Here is a 21,731-nt window from a genome sequence, read left to right on the forward strand (position 1 = left end):
ACTCTGTTTTCAGAGCAGGGTTTGAAGTGTACAGTAAATAAGGCATGGGGTCACTAATTGACCAATGAAGAGAAAACAAAATAGTGAACAGCTGTTTATTAAGTAAGCACTGTTCATCCTGTCCACTGAGACAGGTGTCCTGTGGAATAAATAGTATGCGATCATGAATTAAAAACTGTATCATAAGGCATATGCATGGTGGCCCATAGAATTCCCTTTTGGGCTTCAACACAGAGTGACTGACTGCTCAGTATCTGGAAATAAGAAAGCTAGTTGTGACTTGGTGGTCATGGCTAGAAAGATTATTTTGTTGGCAAGGGGGGAGAGTGTCCCTGAAGTATACCCTTTTATTCCCACTACCAGAGAGGTCCTGAATCAGCCTGACCCATCTGGGAGAGGTTGGGTGCAACTCTTGTCTGAGCTTCTCAGTATCACTGTTGAGTTAGCCGAAGGAGTTTGTCTAAGATCAACACTCGTTCTCAGTGGTGGTTGTGCCTCTGGAGAATGCCACCATCCCTCCTCACCCCTATCATTTAATTAATGGCTTATATGAGACTGACTCTCTGAACTGGCATGAAAATAAGAAGAACATTTTAGGCTTCATGGGAGTTGACAACTCTTTATTGTAACAATGAAACACTGCAACAAGGTGTTGGATCAGTTACTGAAACTAATGTATGGAGAATGTTTCAGTGGGGTTGGGTCTGTGCTGTAACATTTGAAACTCTTTACAAAACCGTGAAAAGTAACATCCCTGTCTTTGATTTAGTTTACACACCTGCTTGGCAAGAAAGTCAAATGGTGCTAGTTATATATACTGAGGAAAACATGCTTGCCATGGGAGTACAAAAATAAAATTTATTTGTTAAATTACACATAAATATAAGGTACAAATGTATTTTTAAAATACAGATAAAGATAATCACACTTGCATTGTGTACATATGAAAATACAGTATTTTAATATTCAACATACACAGACACATTTATGATAAATGCAACTAATTGGCAATGCCAGTTCTTTTCATTCTGGTTCTTTTTTCCTCCAGTTTTCCATAAATATGGAAAAATATGATATAAAAAACCCTCTAATTCTGCCGGACATCTTGCAGCAGTTTGTTAATTTCTGCTACCAGCTCACTGGCATCCATTAGTTCATGTTTTCCATCACTGAGGTGGTTAAGCACATTGTCAAAGTCATCTTCTTCATAGTTCTCTGGGATTTCTTCCATGGCCGGCAGCCATTTAGAGGAAGGTTGTGCACTCAAGTGAGTCCCTAGCATGGCCCCAGTGTTGTTTGCAGGGTTTTGGAAATGTGTACTGGCTGCCCATGCTGCGACCCCTTGTGGGTAGCTTACAGTCTTGGCTGGTAAATGTCCCTTCCTGCGCTCTAGTGAGTTTGAGCGATTCATTTCATTGCATTCTGTATAGGTGTCCAGTGAAGGAGGCAACAGGCGCTGAAAAACACTGCTCATTTCAGAGAGGAGAGATGAAGTACAGATGTCCTCTGACTCTTCCTCATTTTGACAGTCTTTTCCAAATGTTGAAAAGCTCTTTTTCTTTTCATTGGAATCAACAGGCTGTGAATCTTCTTCAAATGCCTGCTGCTGCAGCTGCTGCGGCGGTGGCGGCTGAAATTCCTCCCCAGGAATAAACATGTTACTTCTGTAATCAGAAGATGGAGAGGGCAGAGGTGGCATCCAGCATTGGTCAGAGTGTCCCAGAACTCTACATTCCTCTGTGCATAGCCTCATTGCTGTAATCAAAACCAAAATTGGAGATTAATGTTCAGATTCAATTATACAGATTACTCACAATTACAGGGATCAGCACTAGTGCATATTAAAGGACCTGAGATCCAAAGCTCTGATCAGCATCTGAATTTCTCCAAAGATCAGAGGTGGTCAGATCCAGTGTTGTCGGTCTCCCATTATAGGGAAGTTCAGATGTATTTTTAGTCTGTAAGTAAGGATGATAAATATATAAAATATAAGATAACTATATAATTTTTAAACTTGTTTGAAGAACATATTATACCATTGCTTCAGTGAATCCCAAGAATATAAGTGGCCTGGGTGACTTAAAAGTTCGAGGTTAGAGCACTGTCTTCTCATGCAAGACTGTCTGATAAATAAAGAGACAGGGTGCTGAGGGAATATCTTTTACTGGACCAACTTCTGTTGGTGAGAGAGACACACTTCCAAGCCACACAAAACTCTTCTCAGGTCTGGGAAAGATACTCTGAGTGTCACAGCTAAACACTTAGAGTACCTTTCCCAGACCTGAAGAAGTTGGTCCAATAAAAGATATTACCTCGCCCATCTTGTGTCTCTAAGATCCTGGGACCAACATAGCTTCAACTACACTGTATATAACGTCTGGTGAATGCCTTTCATGAATGAAAATTAAGAAGTTTCCCTCTTTCATCTCCTAGTTGCAATTCAGTGAAGAGAGCAAGGGAACAGGATAGAAGGATATGGGAGGAAAACAATAAGGAAAAGAAAATGAGGGAGAAGAGAAAGGAGAGAGAACAGAGAAGATATGGAGTTATCTCCATCTTCTCCAACTCGTCTCCTCTTAAGGGTCTGCTAGTAACACAATGAATTACCAAATGGGTGAAGCAGATTTTAATCCAACCTCATGACATTTTAGGCCACATTTATGCCCAGTATATCTCCATTAACTTGAGTGGAGTTATTCTAGGGATGCATTTGGCCTTTTGGGGGGACTGGCTGGTTTAATACCTCCAGTTGTTGACTGACATAGAGTGACTATACAGACTACAAAGAGGAGCAACCAAGGACTTAAGGGATCTGGGCCCATAGAATCACAGAATATCAGAGTTGGAAGGGGCCTCAGGAGGTCATCTAGTCCAACCCCCTGCACAAAACAGGACCAGTCCCCAATGTTTGCCCTAGATCCCTAAATGGCCCCCTCAAGGATTGAACTCACAACCCTGGGTTTAGCAGGCCAATGCTCAAACCACTGAGTTATCCCTTTCCCCCCCCCCCCCCCGCCCATGATGAATGCTAAATGGAGGAAATGGGTGGTTCCCCTGCTTTTTGCCCAGTGTTTGTGGGTGGAGGAAGAAAAGGGAGGATTGGCCAGCTACTAACCCACCCGAGCCATGTAAGACTGAACTCACATTCCTACCCAAAGAGGTACTGGAGGGGAATGACCATCCATCCCCCAGAAGAATTCTAGTAGGGTTGACTAGGAATGGAAGCATGTGCAGCCCCTTTTAAAACACAGTAAACAGTGAGTGGAGGCCATGTGCAGAGAGACGATGCCAGGAGAGAGGCCTAATTTCCACATCTGAATACTGGAAAAGGAAACTGTTTCCTACCTGATGTTGAAGCTAATGGGAGTTGCAGCTGCTCAACACCCTCACAATTACCTCAGTAAATGTATTTAATTCCAAATAAGAACACTGGGATTGTCATAACCCATCAGGATAGTGGTCCATCTAGCCCAGTATCCTGGCTCTGATAGAGGCCAGTACCAGATATTGCACAGTAAAGTTCAAGAAGCACAGATATAAACAATTATAGAACAACTTTTGATTATGTGATAACTTGCCCACAGGGCAAGCTGCTTCTTAATTCCATCAATTAATGGTTAGACTGTGTCTTGAAGAATTGGGGTTTATATTCTTTCTATCTTTTTATTTTATATACCTATATCATATCCTTTTTTATTTGTCTTTTCTCAAAACTAAACTAAATAGTCCTAAACTTTGCAGTGTCTCCACATAAATTTCCTCATGCCTCTAATCATTTTCCTCACCTGTCTCTGGACCACTTCAATATCTGCTACATCATTTCTGAGATAGAGTGACCAGAACTGAACACAATATTCCAGGTGAGAATACGCCACTGATTGATATAGTGGCACTCTAATATTGTCAGTATTATTTCCCTACCATGCTTTATACAGTCTAACACATTGTTTCCTTTTGAATGCAATTTAAAATTCCTCTAGATTTATACTCACTTCCTTTCTTACATCAGGGAGTACGAAATTTAGCAGAAGTATAGATGGCTGGAAGCCAGATTTTACACTGGGTGTTGCAAATGAGGTAGTGATGGGTGAGCCTCAAAAGATTCATCTACATAAAAAAATTGGTGTTTAAAGTGTTGGTTTAGGAGTTTGAAATGCCTATGAAGTGCTTTGTTTCCACACATTAAATGTGCTTATAATGTTTCACAGGCAATGCCAGTACCATTGTGATTGCACCAGCTCTTGACAAGTCTTGAAGATATCTCCACCCACAATGGTTAAATCAAACTATTTTAGTTCTAGTGTAGATGTGAATGAAATGCATTATAGCTGCACTGGTTCCGTTGGACCTTTCAGTACAATTCCAGTGCAATTCTGTGAGTTAATAGAGAACTGCAGGGCCATTAGTGTGTCACCGTTCATTGGCCAAGTTCACTCAAGGCCAAAGGCTTGTCACATTTAAATCAGTGGGGGTTTTGCCATTCACATTAGTGAGACCAAGATTTAGCAGTATAAAATAAGAGCAATATTCTGAACAAATGATCAAAAGCCCTACTGTATTTGCAAGTGGGCTTGAATTTTTTCCATCGCCCCAGGTATGCCTCTCTCCTTATGTTGGAACAAGCAACTTATTCCAGCAATCAGGATATTAATGATGAGGGTTAACAATGTCCCACTTTGTCCATAAGTCAGCAATAGAAAAGATATAAATGTAAAATGGTATGGGTTAAGACTGAAATGTCAGAAGTAACTCTGAATGTATGTTTTTTTCAAAACCTTAAACCTACAGGTAAAGGTTTTTTATATATATTTTAAGGGAGAAAAAAGAAATGTTTTCATGGAAATTTAAAATGTTCTTCTGATCTTACAATTTTTGAGGTTCTCCCACAAATTCCTATGTATGGGAGATGGTCCATTCCTTCCTGGTTCCATCTAGACAGAAAATATTGAAAAAAACTATCTTACAGTATTTTGACCCTGTGACTTCTGGTCCGGGTGCAAATGCACAGACACTTAAAAATAGAGGGGCACGGAAGGAAGAAGCTGAACTTAGGAAACCTGAAGAAAGTTTCCATTCTAGTTTTTGTGAGTTTGGCATGAACATGCAGATTAATTCATATGTTATCTTAACTGGTTCATGTATAACTAATGGAGTGGCTAGGGCTATGCACTTAAACAAATATTGAGAGTGGGATTTTCTAAAGCACTCCATGTTAGCCTAACTCTGTTCCCCTTGTAATCAATGAGAGAGTTTTAACATTCACTTCAGTGGGATCACAGTTGGGCCAAATTTTGAAAATTTCACTCATTGGTTTTATATTTGGAGGGCTAATAGAAAGTTCTTTAAATGAATAATAAAAATTTCAGCTATCCAAGAATGTAAACATTCCTTTTTTTCCCTGGCAACCCACAATCATCCAGCCAGGAAGTAGACAATTATTCGTTAGCTGCCACTGTGGAAGGATTCCAGTGCAAGAGTGTTACATGTGAAGTCTCCCTTAGCAGCTGCTGAGAATTATAGTAAATTCTTCCCTACTTTACCACCCACGGAGAAAAGATTTTTTTCTAAAGTTGGATGGTACAGGGATAAATGGCTCCTAAGTAGCAACTTATTGGCAAGAAGAAAACAACAACAACAACAAAAAAACCCTTGGGACTGTGATCCTCAAGTGAAGTATATATATACTTCACTTGAGGACCACAGTCCCAAGGATATACTGGGGCACTTGGACCAACAAATCCCCAGCTACCAAGGGCTAGGTGGGACTTCTGGATGGTAAATTGGACTCAGGAGTAGTGTGAGACCCTAGAATGGAGCAAAATCCACAAGAGAAGTGTTGAAGGTTTGAAAAGACAGAATTACATGTTTGGGGCCAAGGTGCACAGGAAAGGAAGGACTCCAGGAGCCTTTTCATCTTAAACTCTCCACACGAGGGCCAGACAAAATTGCAGGCCCTTCTAGTGCCCTTGAGGGTATTAGCCATCCCAAAGGTGGGAAGGAGGTTGCAAGGCTTTGGCTCTACTCCATCCTGCTCTGCCAATGGCACCAGCTGGTTACAGAAGGAAGCATGCTATGCACCATCCCAAGGAGCAGTTCAGTGGGCACTCTAACTTGCACCCTAGTGCACAGCAAATTGTAGAGCTACCCACCAGCCCCATTACGAGCCTAAGCCATACGGGCATAATCTGGCCCTGTAGGAAATGGCCTTCATATGCAAGGAGAAAACATTTCCTGTATATTTTGTATAGGCATTTAAATCTGGGCCCAACATTTATTTTCCAAACATTTAGGAGTAAAAAGTACAGGTAGTTGTATAAATATTGGGATTCTAATACAAAGCTCACTTCTGTGCCTAATGTGATTTCCAGGTCTCTTTTATTGTACTCATGAGTGAGCTTGAATTTACAAAAGGTTTATCTCCCTTTTGCATCCCCCCAAGGTATGCCTCTCTCCTTATGTTGGAACAATCAACTTATTCCAGCAATCAGGATGGCAGGTAATGAACTGCTTTGACATTCAGAACAAATACTGCCACATAGGTCATATTTATACATACTAATTTATTAGTGGAAAATACAGTGCAGCTCTACACTTCCCTACCTAAAAACTACAGTCCATCACCTAACCAGTGCATTTTTAAACTCTGGAAGTCTGGATCCTATTATGGAAAATGCATCTGCCAAATTATAGTTCAGTGTATTTTTAACACACCACAACAGCCTGGTTCTCCACAAACATCCACCCAGTCATTAAAAATCTAGGGACACAGACCAGTTGATGCTTTTTGGGGGGGATTTAGAGCCAGCTCATGTGGCTGAAAATAATAACAGAAACTGCCTACGCACTGCTCTGGGCAGATTTTCAATAGTGTCTCAGTCTTGAGTGCACCACCTGTGTTCTGGTTTTGGGGCACTATATATTGTAGAGCAGATGAAGGAGGAAATATAAAACTTGAAAGCTAAAGAATTTCTGCTTTCACAATGCTAACTACATCAATGTGACAGTCAGGGAGCACTGTAAATAAACTATTCAACTTTCATTGTGTTCTTACCTGCAGGAATTCTCCCATCTGTAAGGAAAAGGTCACTGAATCCTTCCCCAAGAAGTCTGTCAATTGGAGAATCTCTACCCAAATCATAATCACTGTCTCCTGCTTCACTATCACCACGGCCACTATCTTTCAAGCTAAATTTATCCATATCTTGTAGTGCATATCTGTAAACAGAAAAAACATGGTGATGGAATTATATTTTGTTATCTCATGTTCAGTATGTCATTCTCAGATAAAAATGTTTTGATCATAATCTAACTGAAATCCTCACCTGTAGCTTCTGGAATATTTGTTGCCTCGAAAACTTGGTCTTGGTTGATATTGGCCCTGATGAAGCATTGAAAGAAGCTGAGAGACCTGCTAAAGAAAAGAAGAAAACACTGATTCCTGGAAATAAAACCCAAATGTCTATTCAGAAAATCTTTAATTATTTACTTCTTTTTGGTTTCTTCTTTAAAATTTAATTAGAGCACATTCATGTGCAGATATAATGTAGTACAACTGGGTATTTAGAGTATATAGTGTTTGCCATGGAAAACATCTGAAGGCACTTTACAGACAGAAAATGCAATGTTGTTCCTTAATCTCAGAACTCATACTAATTAATTAATTATCATTTAAAAACAATGGACTGCAAAGAGGAGGGGGTTTTTTGGTTTGGTTGGTTGGTTTTTTTAAGAAGAGATCAAAACTAATTTTTGGCACGACATGATCATATCCTGAAATAAAATTCCATTTAGAATTTGTTCTGTCTCCTTTAAAACTTTATATAGTGTATATATTTAAAAAATAAAATAGGCAGTTTCAAATTATGAAGATACTGGATGCATACATTCACACACTACCACCATCTGCTAGAGCAGCTACAGTTAAAATTGTAGCAGTGTTTCAACTATAAACCCTCGTTTTAAGGAGTTTGTTCTGTCATTTGTACAAATAATTTGTGTGTTATACACTATGTGTGTCTGAACACACACACATACGCACAGAAACCTGTACATCAATAATAAAGTAATGTGTATATTTTGTGTATATTTCAAAAAGTTGTTTCAAAGTAAAGAAGAATCTAAAGAAATTATAATAGGTTTACTATAGTCTCTCATGTGCAGGATTGTTTTAAGATTCAGTTGACAGCGTGGAACTGCAGTGCTGCATCCCTGAAAATAAATCTATAATACTTTTATACTGTCACAGACAGCTTGCAGAATGTAAACACACTCGTAGATGAGTGAATGAGTGAACACGCATGCAAAATAATATATGACTTTACCTCAACAGCTGGAGTAGCCTGGGTGAGTTCCAGTGAGAAATTCTCTGGCACATGATTTGATGAGATTGTCACTAGACTGTTAAGTGATTGGTGACTATGGTGGCTTTGTCGACTGCTCATTTGTCCTCTTTCTAAGGTTGGAGATGATGAAGGAGAAGATCTGTGGTGAGATCTGATAGGTAAAGTGCCATTAACAGTAGGCACAAGTGTAATGTCACCTTTGTGAATCTGTCTTGATGGTCTTTTTGGGTGGTGTTGGTAAGTCGATTCTGCCACACGACAGTTGTAGGATCTTGTGTCCTTTTTCTCTCGATTGCATTTTGTAGCAAAGACAACCATAATGACCAACAACACTGCACATATTGATCCAAGTGATATAATTGTTATCATAGAAACATCCAGAGAGGGCTGGCTAATAAAGGTAGCTTCTGTGCTTGGAATTGCATAAACATATTCAAAAACAGTACATTTCAGAAGTGCTTTGGTACTAAGTGGAGGGCTGCCTTTATCCTGAACTATCACAAAAAATTCCCATTCTTTAGATGAAACAGATTCTATGCTAACATTAATATAGATGTCACATGATCTTGGGTCCATTACAAATATGTTTTCTTCATTGTCAGCTATTATGGAACAGCTTAGTTCTGAGTTCATACCAGAATCTCTGTCTATAGCCCTTATCCTAGTCACATGGAAACCACTCTCAGCATCTTTAGGGATTGAGATTTCTGCAGTGTTATTGCGTAGTGCTGGTCCCACAATAACAGGAGCATTATCATTTTCATCAATAATAGTTAGCACAACTGTGGTATTACTAACAAGTTGCTGACTTCCTCCATCTCTAGCTTGAACCACAAAGGTAATCTGATTTACTTCTTCATGATCAAAAGTTCTGAGTGCATAGATTGCACCATTTGATGGGTCAATGGTCACATAGGTGGTTATGGAACTTCCCAAAATATAACTTTCCAAAATAGTGTAGGTGACCTGTCCATTGTCCCCTAGATCTGGATCTGTGGCTGTAACAGATGTGATGTATGCACCTGGAGAGTTATTTTCTAAGATAACAACTTCATATCTGTTTGTCTGGAAGCGGGGTGGGTTGTCATTTTCATCATTGATTTGGACAGTAAAATGTTTCACTGTGGAGAGACTTGGTGTCCCCTTGTCTTCAGCTATAACAGTCAAACTGTATTCAGATCTCTTTTCTCTATCTAGAGTAGCATTAGTCAAAATTAAATAGTTATTTTCATAAGTCTTTTGAAGTTTAAAGTGGCCATGCCCATGAAGCTTGCAAACTATCTCTCCATTCACGCCAGAGTCCTTGTCCTGTACCCTGACTATGGCAACAAAAGTGTCCATGGGTGACCCTTCAGAAATGTGAGCTATTTCCTCATTCCCAGGGGACATCAGGTTTAAATTAATTTCAGGTTTGTTGTCATTGACATCCACAATTTTAATGATAATTTTGCAATGAGCTGGGATAGAATTTGGACCCAAATCTTGAGCCTGAGCATCAATTTCGTAGGATTTGGTGATTTCATAGTCCACTTGTGACAGAAGGGTCAGATGGCCTTTCTCTGAGTCTATTTTAAAAGTCTCTATAATTTTGGAAGACACATGACTACTGAAAGAATACATGACTTTACCATTAGCGCCCTCATCTGGATCAGTAGCATTGAGGTCTATGAGCAAAGTACCCACTGGTGAATTTTCTAAGAGCTGAATTATATATGATTGTTGTTCAAAAACAGGACTGTTATCATTAGAATCAGAAATACTTATTTTTAGGATAGATGATCCAGATCGCTGAGGCACCCCCTTATCTGAAGCAGTGAGTTGGAGTTCGTAGCTTGACTTCAACTCCCGATCCAATTCTCTAACCACAATGAGTTCTGCATACTTGGCACCATCAGTCCTTGTTCGCACTTCAATATTAAAAAAATCATTTGCAGACAGTGAATAAGTGTGCAGAGAATTTTCCCCAACATCTGGATCAAAAGCACTGTCCAAAGGGATCCGGGTTCCTACAGCTGCACTCTCTGAAATTTCAATAGGAATGAGAGCTCTGGAAAACTGGGGAGAGTTGTCATTAATATCAAGCACTTCAACTTCAACATGGAAAAGCTGCAGATGTTCAGTAGGCAGAGTGATCACATCAAACTCTATAGAGCAGTTTAAGTTTTTCTGGCAGAGTTGTTCCCGGTCAATTTTAGCTCCTATGCTGATTTCTCCATTATCCTCTCGGACTACAAGTAAAGGAGAATTCCCCCTTTGCATGGCTCGAAAACGAACTGAAGAAGGGTTAGGAATTTTAAATAAAACATCAGCTACATCCTCTGATAGTCTTGCAATTACTGATCCAACTCTCTGCTCCTCATAAATCCTGTATTTCAAATTCTTGCCTAGCACATCTTTACTGAAAGATATTATCATCAGTACAAAAAGGAACATAAAGTGCATTTTACTGCTGATTTGGTGCATTTGTAAGATTTTGCAATTCATTTCTCCAAGCAAGTTAAAAAGCAATTCTTTCAACTTCCTTTGGTACCTTAAACCCAGTACACATCTGGTCCTTTAAAACTTGAAAATGTCTTTTATAATATAGCAAAGTATTAATATCCTAGTATAGCTCAGAAAACTTTTTTTTTTTTTGTATACACACCGTGTCAGGACTTCCAGATACAATCTGTATGCAATCCAATCTGTGTCATTTGTTTTCCTGCTCCTCTTCAAGGACGAAATTTGTCACATCAGTGTTTTCTCCTTCTGCAGTTAGTATCCATTTGTTGCGGAGTGCTAGCTGAATCTGCAGTGTATCTTTTCTGAGCGATCCTTTCCCTCTCACTGTTCAGCTGCAGACTAAACACCCTTGATTGCTGACTCCAGTCTAAAATCTGTGCAACTTCAGTACAACTCACACAAAGCTTTTGCCCGGCATGTGTTGAATTGCTTCCAGCCAATCAGCTTGCTTCCAAATCAAAGGACAGTGAAGTCACACACACACACACAAAAGGCTGCGGGGAGGGTCCTCCTCCAGCATTCACTTTCTGTGAGTGTGCCACGACAAAGAGGAGGCAAATTACTAAAGAAAAACTTTAAATCAACTTCTTGTCCTCTTTATTTATATGACACTTCAAATTGTTTTTGTAATTTTAATTAGTCTTCTTGCCTCCACAAAACGTGTAATCACTCTCCTGATTTATACACTTTGGAATCCTCTTTTTTTCAACAAAACAAAATCTTTTTGAGTGCATTTGCTTAGTAAAGGACTTTAAGGTATCATATCTCTAATTATGTCTCAAGACCTTCCTCTTGCTCCTTTATTAATATATCGACACTTCTGCTTATTTCTGGGTAACCTGCTTTTCTTTAATGTCTGTGTTGCTAAATGGAGCACAAGCTTCTATGTCTCTCTTTTAGTTCTCTTCATAGTCTTCTTAAAAGAAAATCTTTGCAAACCCTTGCTCTTTAACTAGCTTCTTACTGAAGGATACTGCAGCAGTGTTTTGTACTATGTGCATTTGTCTTTTCCTGAGTAGGATTCTTTTTATGTGTGCTTTATTATTTTGTTGTTCCTGTGGTTCTTCAGGAAATCCTTTTCATCTTAGTTAAAAAAGCAGTTCATGGTGAAGCATGACAATTCTGCTAAGGCACACCTTATACATGCCATCTGTTTTTAAAAAAAACCCAGCAACCTGAAGGATAGATGGAGTAGATATCCTGTAAGTGGCAATTTAATCATACTTTTTCTTTTTGTGAAAACTATTTCCATATACTCTACACAAAAAAACCCCACAACATATTTACACGCAAGAGTCAAATGCCTGAGTCGCTAATGTGTTTTGTGTACATCAGAAATGCTAGTGATCATTATGTGAGCCTTGTGCTGTATCCAGGCCACAGACACTGATATGTTCTCATTTCAAATATGATTATTTATGATGGGCTTTCTGTTCCCCTTCTCTGCACTTCCTTTTAAGTTTATCATTGTAGCCACATTCTGGCTGCTCTTTCATTCTTCTTTACATTATTTCTATGCTGACTTTATCCATTTGCTTGTTTGCTCATTCACATAATCTTACTATCACTTCTTTTCATTTTTTTCTTCTCCTTCCACTCCCCCCATACCCAGAAATGTAAAAAGTAAACAGCTGATTTTTCCACCTTACTTATTCTCAGCACAGCTCAGCCAAAGTCACTAAGAAGGTTCTTGTGGAAAAAGAAAGCAGAAGCGGCTCACCGTGAACTCTCCTTCTTTTTAAGCATTCAAAAGCATTTTATAAGCCATTGTCTCTTTTTTTCAGAAACCAGCACCGTGTGGCAAATTGTGCAGAATAGAAATGCGTATAATGAATGTATTTAGTACTGGGTCACGCCGATGAACATTCTGCCCCCATGAATAATACTGTTTTACAAGTTTGCAGGCTTTTCAAATTGCTGATCCCCAAACCCTATAGGCAAACTAGAAAAGCTAACACAAGCAACTGGGACTTTAGAAACCCATAGCCATCTGGCCTAAATCTCTAACAATCCAAGCCAATAATTATATCAATTCAGGCTTTTGGGAAACCCTTTGCAAACACCAAAAGAGCAAAGAAAGGAATTAGTAGCCATTCTAAGTTGGGGTGGAGAGAATTCAAAGATAAGCTAATTCCATTAGTTCATGGGCCGCTTTTCTTGCAGCCCTGATAAACCTTCCTAAAACATTTTTTCCAAAACTGAAAGTGCAATTTCTTTTTTGACAGTAACTGGAGAAGTGGGTTCATTTTAAATTTTCTTCCTAATTTTAATTAAAAATATTTTATTGTTTTTAAAAAGTCATTTTAAACAAGAAGAGTGCAGGTCATGAATAATTCATAATGAAAAATAATTTCAGTGCTACATACTGAAATATTTAAAACATGGTGTAAATTAATGCATATCCACAAGGAAGGTGTTCACATGAGTAACTGTTTAATGAATTTATAAATGCTATTTTGTGTTGCAAGATTTGTTATTCTTCTCTTATATCTCTTTGCATGCAGACATTCTATACTCATCATCACAATCTATTTCAGAGATATTAATCTGTCTACTATTAGATAGCAACATATCTACATACAGCTCTTATAATGCTTCTTTCTTTTAAACTAGTTGGAATCATCGATCAAGTTATTATTAAAATCATCAAGTATGTCTATATTGTCTTGCAAACAATGATATGTGCTTATAATAAAGATAAACACTGAGATAGCATATTGTTCCTCAACTTGTATTCTGAACTAAAATGATGAATAAGCTGGCAAAATTTACTTTTTAAAAGGAACTCACTGGAACCTATGACTGATGACAGAAATATGTTTTGTTTTTTAAATGCAACAATCTGTTAATCATTCTAAACTTGATACTTATTTTAGGCTCTCTGGACTGTAAAATGCTGATGAAGAATTTGAGTTTCCTCCAGACTAATTCCTCACGTATCCAGTGAAAGAGTTCTGTTTGAGTGTCTCTTAAACTCCAGTCCACCTTTGACATGGCAGACTTTGCTTACAAAGAAAGGAGAGAGTTCCACGTGCAGCCAGCAGAAACTTCTTATGGCAAGTGGTATTGTGAATGTTGTTAGGCACGTGAGTGGAGTGCTGCTAACCTCCTGGAGAGTAATCTTGCTTACTTCTACTCTAATAGATGTCTATTCACCACAAAGTTCTTCTTAGAACTTACATTTTAAATACTTAAGTGTCATACCTGGAGGGAGAAAACAAACTGATTCCAGACAGTACTTCCACTCACCTAAACTTCCAGGCGCCACTTCAGACACTACAGTTATCCATCAGTTTACATAACTTTGCTCTTAGCCAAATATGGATTTATTTTTCTGGACTATACATTTTAAAGTCTGTTTCATTTCTCAAAGGAGTTTTGTTGAGTATTCAATAAAGCAGGATCTGATCTTGTAAAATTCAGTGACTTACTTGCATTATGGCACCTAAAACCTAAACAGTAAGTGTATTGGAGTAAAGACTTATGTTGGAGGAACAATCATTTACCAGGGACAAGGTGGTTTTAAAAAATAAATAAAAACAAGTGTCATCTCCTTAACAACATAAAAGCAATGAAATTAGTATACTCTGATTTATTGCCATATGTTGCATCATGTTACATCATGTCATACCATGCTCCAGCACACAAGATGTAGCAAGATAAAATGTGATTTACCACCTTTGTAACATATGCAAAAGACAGTCTTGCCAATCAAGAGTACAATTGGAAAGGATATTTCCATCATAACGAGGGCAGAGTTTCTTTCTTTCCTTCTTTTATGAACAACGTTTCCCAAAGTAAAAACAGTAGGAGTGTTTTCACATTGCCTTCTGCCTTGCATTTGCACCTGTGTGGGCTGTAAGGTGCTACTACCTCTGTAAGCAAGGCCATCATTCTGATTTGGTAATGATATACAGCCATTCACTCACTTTGCTCTGGTGCAAATGATGACACATGGTGCAAGGCGGGGCATAGCAGGCTTCATGATTTTCCAATCATAAACTACTTTTTATGTAATGTGACCTCTGTGGCGTGACACTCCATATTCTTCATAAAAATATGCTTAAGATATGACATATGGCATTACTAATATGAGGCCTCCAATGGCTCCACTTCCTCTCTGCCACTAGTTGGTGTGGCAGTGTCAGGGAAGGCCCCAGCATCGCCTCCCAGAGAAGCAGAGTCACTAACATGGGGCCCTGTAGCACCCACTCAAGCCCAAGGGCAGCGGCCTCCTCTCCCTTTGGTGGCAGCAGCAGAAAGCCACTCATCCCTCCAGAAGGTCAAGGATGGCAATAAGAAGGCCTCCCAGGTCTTATCCCAGAAGCTGCTTAGGTGAATGGGATGAACTTACTGTATGTGTCTCCTGTGCCATGTACAGGCCTTATCTGTAGCAATCTTGGTGGAGCTGCCCAGAGCAGTGGTTCTTGGAGTTAACACCCCAAAGAGATACAACAGCACTGAGAGGTGTGTGCTGACACATGTATCAGGCTGTCTGCAGACTCTGGTGACACTTGATGCTTTATGGTGTGCGATCATTTCCAATGTGCCTACAGCCTCAACACCCCTCCCACAGTTATTTCCATAGAAGAGGATGCTCTGGGCCTGTGTCTTTATTGTATCAAATTTCCTTTTCACCCGAGACTAACGCTTATTATTTCAATGGATTTACAGGAATAAGAGCAGAATTTGTACTATAACATATGTATATACACACATAACTACCTTGTGGGTTTTTTTAAAAAAATGCTAGCACAATGCAGAGCTTCAGCTGTGCAAGGAGAAGGTGGCATGATGCCACTTGAATCCTGGCACTACCCAGAGGCTGATTTGACTCCCAGTGCAATATACAGTAGCCTTAGGACTGGTCTATATTATGCTCAGCTTCGTCTGGCAGACAGAAGTCTCTGGAGTACAGTGGGTTTTGGACATGTTCCTGACATGTTCCTTACAGCTTGATGTGGTAGCCAAGAGTAATTATGCTGGCTCTCTCCTCCTTGGGGAGCTAAATAGCATGGAGCAGAAGGATCTATAGCAGCCCCCACTATTCCTTTACAAGCAACATGTGCAAGATCTGTTGTGATTAATTCTCATGTAGTCATTTACCACCTGTGGGAAATGAGTGCAACATGCTGTCACCAGTGAGAATGGGTCTGGAATAAGGCATAGGCACTGTTGGCCCATTTCTAAAGGCCCAGCTCCTGAGTCATATGAGTGCATAAGAATCCAGGCTTCCTTTTAAAACAACAAAAATATATTTCTAACCTGCAACCAAAAGATTGAAAATGTGACCCAACCGTAACTGACACATACCCTACTCACTAGTAAACCTTACTTCCCACTAATTTTGACTGCACTTCTTTGGGATCTCAGAAGAGACAAAAGGTGCCGCAGACCCAACTGGAGCTCACTGCCATGCAAGCCATAATTGATCTGCATGATGGGCCTCGCTACCTATAGTTCTCATAAACTGGCCCATAGTAAATATTTTATTTTAGTCAAGACCAAGTCTCAGATTGGCAGAGGCATAAATGAAGAGATACAGAGCTTTTCAGAGTACTGGTTCAAATGTCCACATTAAAAAAAAATCATAGTTAATATCGTAAGTGGCAGATTTAATGTCAGAAAGATGAAAGAGTAAAAAGATTAAATTTGTCAAGAACAAATCATGTCAAACCAACCTAACAGCTTTCTTTGACAGGACGACAAAACTTCAGGGAAGTGGTAGATGTGGTATATCTTGACTTCATTAAGGCTTTTGATACTGTCTCACATAACCTTTTCAGAAACAAACTAGGAAAATACAACCTAGATGGTGCTACTATAAGGTGAGTAGTTATTAGTGGTTCACAGTCATGCTGGAAGGGCATATTTAGTGGCGTCCCACAGGGATCAATTCTGTGTCAGGTTCTACTCAATACCTTCATCAATGATTTAGATAATGGCATAGAGAGTACACTTATAAGTTTGTGGATGGTACCAAGCTGGGAGAGGTTGCAAGTGCTTTGGAGGATAGGATTTAAATTCAAAATGATCTGGACAAACTGGAGAAATAATCTGAAGTGAATACAATGAAATTCAATAAGGACAAACGCAAAGTACTCCAAACAGTTGCACGCATACAAAATGGGAACTGACTGCCTAAGAAGGAGTAGTGCGAAAAGGGATCTGAGGGTCATACTGGATCAGAAGCTAACTGAATCAACAATGTAACGGTGTTGAAAAAAAGCAGTCATCATTCTGGGATGTATCTGTAGGACTTTTGTAAGCAAGACACAAGCAGTAATTCTTCCACTCTATTCCATGCTGATTTGGCCTCAGCTAGAGTATTGTGGAGTTCTGGGTGCCACATTTCAGGACAGATGTGAACAAATTGGAGAAAGTCCAGAGAAGAGCAACAAAAATGATTAAAGGTCTAGAAAACATGACCTCTGAGGAAAGACTGAAAAAAATGTGTTTGCTTAGTCTGGAGAAGGGAAGCCTGGTATAAATTGCCAAGAGAGGTTGTGGAATCTCCATCACTGGAGATTTTTAAAAGCAGGTTAGACAAACACCTGTCAGGGGTGGTCTAGATAATACTTAGTCCTGCCATGAGTGCAGGGGACTGGACTAGATGACCTTTCAAGGTCCCTTCCAGTCCTATGATTCTATGACACTGAGACTGAACTTGTTTTTGATAGTTAGAAATAGTAATTCATGTTCAGAATTGAGGTATATCACAGGGTAGTAGGCTGAGTAACTTTTCTGTGTCTTTTACCTCCCCTGCCATCAATCCACACATTTCACTTTCTCTAGTGTCACTTAAAAAAATCTAGTTTTTTATTAAATTATATCACACTTGCAAAATCCTACTATCCACCTGCCTATAAGTGAGAAATTTTGTTGACAGGTGACTTAAAATATTATTTTTTTCATTATCATCAATCATCACATTAAAGGGTGAACAAGCAGATTTTTCTGCTGCATGAGTAAATTTTCATCACCATTTTGCAAGGCTGCATTAAAGAACAAGTTAAACCTTTACATATTTCACATGTGATAAATACTGTACCTAGATATTTTGGGGCAAGAAAATGGGCAGGAAAATGCCTTCTTGGGCAATATCTCTCAAAGTTTTACCAAACTGCAAGAGAGGAAAATACATTGGACTTTAGTTTACCAAGCCTTTATTAAAAACAAATGCCTATATCTTTGGGCACCTCTGCATTGTCTGCAGGAATAGTTCAGCTAGCATAGAACATAATGGGAGTTGCACTGTTTGATTACTCTAAAACCAATTGTAATTTTATTTGCTTATTTCCTTGTACAGACTAGAATATCATCTCTTAACTCTTTTCATCCACAATTACTTTTAAGAACAGGGAATGCCTTTTAGCACAATCAGTTTCTGTGTTTAGAAGCAAATTATTTTAACAATATATGCTTGGCTTATTTATAAAGGCATTTATATGAAGAATGGTTTCAAATTTCTATTCCGTAATGCTTAAAGAATCAAGACCCCATTAGGAAAATCATGTGACTACCTCTCTTTATTTCCCTTTTTCATTTTCCTCCCCCATCAACCTCAAAAAATCCTGAGGATTGGGTTTCTCCCCAGCATAACATCTTAACATTTCTGTCTAAAATGTGACTATAGAGGTCATAGAAGTCGTCATGGTTCTATCTAAAAAAATTTGTTTGAAGCACTAATAATATCTCTGCTCCATGTGTGCGATGGCATCGTGGTAGCATACCAGCATTCAAGTTTCCCACATCTGGTCTCATACATGCAAGACAGCAGAGCCCACCCAAAAGTGGGGGGGGAAGGGGGCAGGAGCCAGGCCTCCCCGCCCCTCCTCTTCCACCCGAGGCCCCACTCCCAGCCAAGCCGGAAGCTGGAGCGGGATGGGAGCCGGGGACCCTCCACCTGCCTGGTGTGAGGGGTTTGAGCACAGCCACCAGTCCATGTCCCACCCTGCAGACCCCCCCTCCCCAGCCCAGGGCAGGTGGAGGGTGGATGGTGCGGCTCCCCACAGCTGCCAGCACAGCTCTTACCATGGCCGGGCTTTGTCCCCCCTTCCACCTCCCCCAGGTCCAGGTAAGAGCCATGCGCAGTGCACTAGCAGCTATGAGAAGCTTCAAACCCTCCTGCCTGGGGTGGGTGGAGGTTGCGAAGGGCAGGGACATGGTCTGGGGGCTTCTCTCAACCCCCCGACCCTGGGCAGGTGGAGGGTCCATGGTGTGGCGCCACACAGCTGCCTGGTCTCCCCAGCTGGGCTCCAGCCGCTGGCCTGGCTGGGAGGAGGTGAGGCCCCAAGGGGAAGAGTGGACAGGACAGGCCCATCCACTTTCAAAAAGTGGGAGGGCCATGCCCCCCCTATTCTGGCAGCACTGCATACATGTAAACACAAATCCCAGCACCTAAAAAATTAACATGTTCCTCATGTTTCCTTCAAGTACTTTATTACCCTAAATTCAAAAGGTTTCGGTTAGGGTTGTATTATTGGTATCCTAGTGTTAACTACTTGTGTGGCATTAACATATTGCCCTTTCACATCCTGCTTCCCAGTAACTGACTCATAATTGTGTCCGCAAGAGCCAAATATAGATCTTTCTTGCCCTACACAAAAAGGAGACTGTAGCAGTTTTTATGGCACTTCCTTCCTAGGAACAAGTAGAGCCCTCCCCACAGGGATTGGGATCAGTGCATACAGAGTGGGTAAGAACTTGTCAGGCCAATGCTGATCTGAGCAGTATCCCATTCAATGGGATCTGGGGGGAACACATATGGGCAACCCACGAGCTCCACAGAGATTTCCAGGGAAAGATATTGCAAGCCAAAGCTGTATTAGTTTTTCCAGAGTCCCTTCCACAGTGGGGAAAGTTTCCCAATTTGAACTGGGGATCCAGTGGGCAGCCACGGATAGAACAGCTTCACTGTAGCCTCACATTTAGGGACCAGAAAGGAAAAGCCAGAGGCTCAGAGGCAACATAGCACAGTGTCTCTACAGGGGTGGTCTTGGCCTCTTGTGTATCATATAAATCACAGTAATGTAGAACTGGAAAGATCTCGAGTATACCTAGGGACCAAGTATACCAAGACCATTCCTGATGGGTGTTTGTCTTATCTGTTCTTAAAAAAACTCCAGTGACAGGGATTCCACAACCTCTCTTGGATCCTATCCCAGAGCTTAACTATCCTTATAGTTAGAAAACTTTTCCTAATATCAAACCTAAATCTCCCTTGCTGCAGATTAAGCCAATTTGTTGTCCTACCTTCAGTGAACCTGGAGAACAACTGATTGCCATCTTCATTATTACAGCCCTTAACATATTTGAAGACGATTACCAGGTCCCCCCTCGGTCTTGTTTAGTCAAGACTAAACATGTCCTCTTTTAACTTTTCCTCATAAGTCAGGCTTTCTAAACCTTATATCATTTTTGGAGCGCTCCTCTATATCTCTCCAATTTGTCCACATCTTTCCTAAAGCGTGGCTCCTAGAATGGACACAATACTCCAGCTGAGGCTTCACCAGTGCTGATTACAGCAGGACAACTACAGCCCATATCTTACATATGACATTCCTGTTAATACAGCACAGAATTACATTTACCAGTTTTGCCATACCATGGGACCAAAAGGATGCGGGGGGGAGGGGGGGAGAGGGGCATGCATCCATAGCATGTTCCACAGGGAGAAGAAACCTTCCCCCCTTCCTAATGGAATAATTTGGCAGTTTTCCTTCCCCTTAACACCTTTCTATGAAAGTTTTACCATGGAAGAGCACAATCAGTACTTCAAATTCTTCAGACCAGATGAAATACGTGTTGGACCATCTATGCAGCAAATACCGAAGGCCTCAGACACTCTCACCTGCATGAGTTACCATGCAACTAATGCAAGGGTTTCTGCAGCTCACATCATCTAGCAAGTTCTCATAAAATTTCAGACAATTATAGGTAAAATTAAAAAGACAGCTCCTCAAGCAGTTTCAGAGCCCTGCTTAATGCTGCTGGAGGACAGTGAGGGGCTGATAGGAGCCACTCCAGACCCTGGAGTGATTTTGAGCAGCCTCTGGGTTACTTTTAATTATGTTCAATTGTGTCAGCCTGAAAGGAGTTCAAAAGAACTATACTAGAGCCAAAGATCTGGCCCCAAATTTTGCTGCACAGAGGACTCTTGATTCTGCTTCCTCATACACAGACAAATGGATTTTCACAGGCAAAGGCAAGCTGGCAGAATCCGGACATCTCACCACTGTGGCTTTTAGCAAATGTGCTTTACAAAGGATTGTCATGGGGGTAATAACTGTATCAAAGGCCTTCCTCCCTTCCAAAATATATAGATCAATAAATAAATAAAAATCCCAGCCTTGCTTTGAGAATTAGGACCAAAACTGTGGGGGGCTGGGTTCGGGTTTGTTTTAAAAGTAATGCATATTTGTACAGCACCACAATGAGATCATCTGCATTTTTTTATTCTTAATTTTTCCAGAGAAAGAAATATGTTCTGCTGTTTTGATGTCATGGGAAAACATGTGGAAATGTAAACCTGTGGTAGGAAGCAGGCTCAGTGGGAGTTATAGGATGGAAAATGCAGGCATGGTTTATCAGCAGAATATGCAACATATACCAAACATCCGGCTTTCTAAGTAAGTTGTTAACTGTGCTTGATACAAATGTTTCTCTTTAAAGAATCAGATGTTCCTTCTTTTTTCAATCGCTCCAATATGGTAAAACTGGTGCCATAAAGTCATTGCAAGAGACAGCAAACAACTTTGTTATCGTAATAGGCTTTTTTTTTCTTTTTTCTTTTTTAAACAATGGATCTAGCAGGTGGCATGTGGCACAGACTGGGTCTATCACTATCTCCAGGGTGCCAAGACGTCCCTCAAAGTTTCTGTGGGA

At 40.2% G+C, this 21,731-nt stretch overlaps 1 protein-coding gene across 2 annotated transcripts; it reads right to left on the reverse strand.

Annotated features, from left to right (window-relative positions):
* Positions 1–603: 603 nt before the first annotated feature.
* PCDH18 (protocadherin 18) lies at positions 604–11,396 on the reverse strand. 2 transcript variants are annotated; one of them, XM_075127647.1, is made up of 4 exons: positions 8,322–11,396; positions 7,323–7,408; positions 7,052–7,215; positions 604–1,755 (listed from the first exon to the last, which is right to left on the reverse strand). In XM_075127647.1, the coding sequence occupies exons 1-4, from the start codon at positions 10,824–10,826 to the stop codon at positions 1,088–1,090; spliced, it is 3,423 nt and encodes a 1,140-aa protein (XP_074983748.1). In that variant the 5' UTR covers positions 10,827–11,396; the 3' UTR covers positions 604–1,087. The 2 variants fall into 2 exon arrangements, with proteins under 2 accessions (XP_074983748.1, XP_074983747.1); XM_075127646.1 differs by having other exon boundaries at positions 7,323–7,411.
* Between the last annotated feature and the right edge of the window lie 10,335 nt (positions 11,397–21,731).

The sequence above is a fragment of the Caretta caretta genome, chromosome 4 (assembly GCF_965140235.1).
Source record: "Caretta caretta isolate rCarCar2 chromosome 4, rCarCar1.hap1, whole genome shotgun sequence".
Lineage (NCBI taxonomy): Eukaryota > Metazoa > Chordata > Testudines > Cheloniidae > Caretta > Caretta caretta.

Excerpts from the sequence above, each read along its gene's own strand:
- PCDH18 (XM_075127646.1), bottom strand. The coding sequence starts at position 10,826 with ATGAATTGCAAAATCTTACAAATGCACCAAATCAGCAGTAAAATGCAC. Across the intron at positions 7,412-8,321 it reads AGGCTACTCCAGCTGTTGAG|CAGGTCTCTCAGCTTCTTTC; the intron begins GTAAAGTCATAT and ends TCTTTTCTTTAG. Across the intron at positions 1,756-7,051 it reads AGATGGGAGAATTCCTGCAG|CAATGAGGCTATGCACAGAG; the intron begins GTAAGAACACAA and ends TTTTGATTACAG.